Source organism: Urocitellus parryii, chromosome 1 (genome assembly GCF_045843805.1).
Source record: "Urocitellus parryii isolate mUroPar1 chromosome 1, mUroPar1.hap1, whole genome shotgun sequence".
Lineage (NCBI taxonomy): Eukaryota > Metazoa > Chordata > Mammalia > Rodentia > Sciuridae > Urocitellus > Urocitellus parryii.
This window is the reverse complement of record NC_135531.1, coordinates 164146370-164149430: the sequence shown is the minus strand read 5'-3', so window position 1 is coordinate 164149430 and position 3061 is coordinate 164146370. Positions and strand designations below refer to the sequence as shown.

The window sequence follows — 3061 nt, the reverse complement described above, 5'->3', positions numbered from 1 at the left end:
GTTGATTCCGGGTCTCTACCCACCCCCCGCCACCGAGACAAGGTAGCCAAGCAACTAGTTGACCAGAACCACAGCAAGGGAGGGCAGTATCGACCCCCTTGAATGTCACCTTTGACAGTCTAGAATCATGGCCACAGGCTAGGAGCGGGTTTAGTCTTGATTGACACAGAAAACACCCCCTGATCTTGTGGAAGGCAAGTTTGTTTCTCAGGAACAAAACAGGCAGTTTTTCTATCTCTCAGAAGGAGGAACAGGGAAACTGGCATGTTCCTATATCTTCACAAGGAGAGAACAGGGGAGCCAGTATGTACCCATCTCAGGGGCTGATAAGCTGTGTCTTTCTCTCAATGAGAGAACAGAGAGACACTGGCACCTCTCCAGACCAGTACATTTCATCTCAGGCTAGCTTCTATTTCTTGGGAATAAGAACAGTATTCATAAAGTGGGGGTGGGGAAAGGAAGATGGCTGCAATCATGCCAACAGTCATGTGTAATGAACACTCACAAAATGAACTAACTGTTTAAACTTGAATTGGTAAGTGAGTTCATTTTTGGAGGTAAAGCTAAGATTGAAATATGGAAGAAAAGTCACCCCCGCCCCCGGGATGATAAAAATGTATCCAAATATGAGCCTATACTTTAGACATTTACATTGATTTCTATGCACTTACTCATAAGAGCTCATCTTGATGACAGCTGATTCTGTAGGGGAATAAATACCCATATTCTAATAAAATCATTGCAGAAATATGCTATTTTCATGACTGCACAGGTTTTATGTAAATGTCAGCCATGTTTGCTACTTTAAGATATATTTATGAAGAAGGAAAATGGGATTCCATTTTCAGAATAGTTTATTCTTTATCTAAGAACTTTAATAATTCACAGTCAAAATAAATGAATGATTCTAAAATACCTTACCGTTTATGTAACTTATTGTTTCATGTGTTTGTAGGAAAACCTAAATGAATGATGGAAAATTATAATCAAACGTCAACTGATTTCATCTTGCTGGGATTGTTCCCACCATCGAGAACTGGCCTTTTCCTCTTGGCACTCACTATGCTCATCTTCCTACTGGCTTCCTTTGGCAACCTGTCCATGATCCTGCTCATCCTCATGGATGCCCGACTCCACACACCCATGTACCTCCTCCTCAGTCAGCTCTCCCTCATGGACCTCACTTACATCTCCACCACTGTCCCGAAGATGGCTTCCACTTTCATCCTGGGAAACAAATCAATCTCCTTCACTGGATGTGGGGTTCAGATCTTCCTCTTCCTCACTCTAGCAGGTGCAGAGGGACTGCTGCTGGCATCTATGGCCTATGACCGTTTTGTGGCAATTTGCTTTCCTCTCCACTATCCCATCCGCATGAACAAAAGAGTGTGTACGCTCATGATATTGGGGTCTTGGATGATGGGCTCTGTCAACTCCTGTGCTCACACTGTATATGCTCTGCATATCCCTTATTGCAGATCCAGAGCCATCAATCATTTCTTCTGTGATGTCCCCGCCATGCTGCATCTGGCCTGCATGGACACTTGGGTCTATGAGTACACAGTGTTTGTGAGCACCACCTTCTTTCTCATGGTTCCATTCACGGGTATTGCATGTTCTTATGTCCAGGTTCTCCTTGCAGTCTGCCGCATGCACTCAGGGGAAGGGAAGAAGAAGGCCTACTCCACCTGCACCACCCACCTCACTGTGGTGACCTTCTACTACATACCCTTTGCTTACACTTATTTACGCCCAAAATCCCTCTGCTCCCCAGCAGAGGACAAGGTTCTGGCTGTCTTCTACACCATCCTCACCCCAATGCTCAACCCCATCATCTACAGCCTGAGGAACAAGGAGGTGATCGGAGCCCTGAGAAGAGTCCTTCACAGAATTTGGTCCATGAAAATGTAGTCAAAGTTTTCTGCTTTAATCCTTATAACCCAGGTGATGTTTATTCAACAGTGTAATACAGCAAGAATAACCTTATCCAGTGACTACAGCCGAGGAACTAAAATTTTTAATCTACAAGATGTGGAAATACTAAGATTAGACAGAATAATTGTAGTTTTTCTCATTAAAATAATGGGCATGTATTATCCAATAACATGAAGGCACTAGGATCTGGTTGATTTGCTGAAATGAAAAAGTAAAAAGTAGAAACTATTGAAATTATTCCGCCCAATGGTTGTACCATATTTTATTTTTTCCTGTGTTTGGTAAATTATCACAAAACTACATTGAAATTTTAATGTCCATAAGTAATTGAAAATAATTATCTTTTTAATTTTTAAATAATTTACATGTAAGGCAGACTACACAGTTTACAAAACTTTTGTTTGGTATATAAAAATTTACTTCAAATAAATGCTTCAAACTTTTTCCTACACTAATGGTAATTTATAGTTGTATGAAGTATAAATAAATTTTCTTGAGATTCAGTAGTTCTTTCATCATTAATTGGGACATGGGGTAAGTTTATATTTTCCATGAGAGAGGCCCTGCATTTATCTGATTAAATTCCATGTATGTAGTGTATTAAAAGTTCTAAGGATCAGTAATTATATCTGGAAAAATATAAATTTGAATTAGAAGATTCAGATGCATTTTTAAATATTAATACAAATATTGTCTCTAATAGATGAACAAAGGTTAGACCCTTGGAGCAATTATGCAATTTCTACAATCACACTACTACAACTTTGCATCCTGAGTATCAATCAGTAACCTTGGATCCATATTCTCTTTTATGGACAACATAATTTTTTACTTCCTGTTCTCATACATCTACAATACCAGTTTGTGTTGAGAGAGTCACCTTCTCTGTACCAGTGTTTTTTTTTAATCAAGATTATATTTTTTGTTCTTTTAACAACTGTTGATGGAACTGCCACCATGACATTAAGACCAGCTTTGCAAAACAACTGCTAAACCCTCCTTTCAGAGCTTGCCTGCTTGCTGAATGACCTGTGCAGATTTCTCTTTGTAAGGAACTCAACCTTCATTGCATTCTTGACATGCCCAATTCTGCACCAACCTGTGTGCGGGCATCCTGCAGTGAAGC

General features: G+C 39.9%; 1 protein-coding gene across 1 annotated transcript; it reads left to right on the top strand.

Annotated features, from left to right (window-relative positions):
- The first annotated feature begins 972 nt into the window (after positions 1-972).
- On the top strand, positions 973-1911 carry LOC113178648 (olfactory receptor 2L2-like). The gene has a single exon (XM_026382874.2). The coding sequence runs from the start codon at positions 973-975 to the stop codon at positions 1909-1911; it is 939 nt and encodes a 312-aa protein (XP_026238659.2).
- Positions 1912-3061: the final 1150 nt, after the last annotated feature.

Excerpts from the sequence above, each read along its gene's own strand:
- LOC113178648 (XM_026382874.2), top strand. The coding sequence starts at position 973 with ATGGAAAATTATAATCAAACGTCAACTGATTTCATCTTGCTGGGATTG.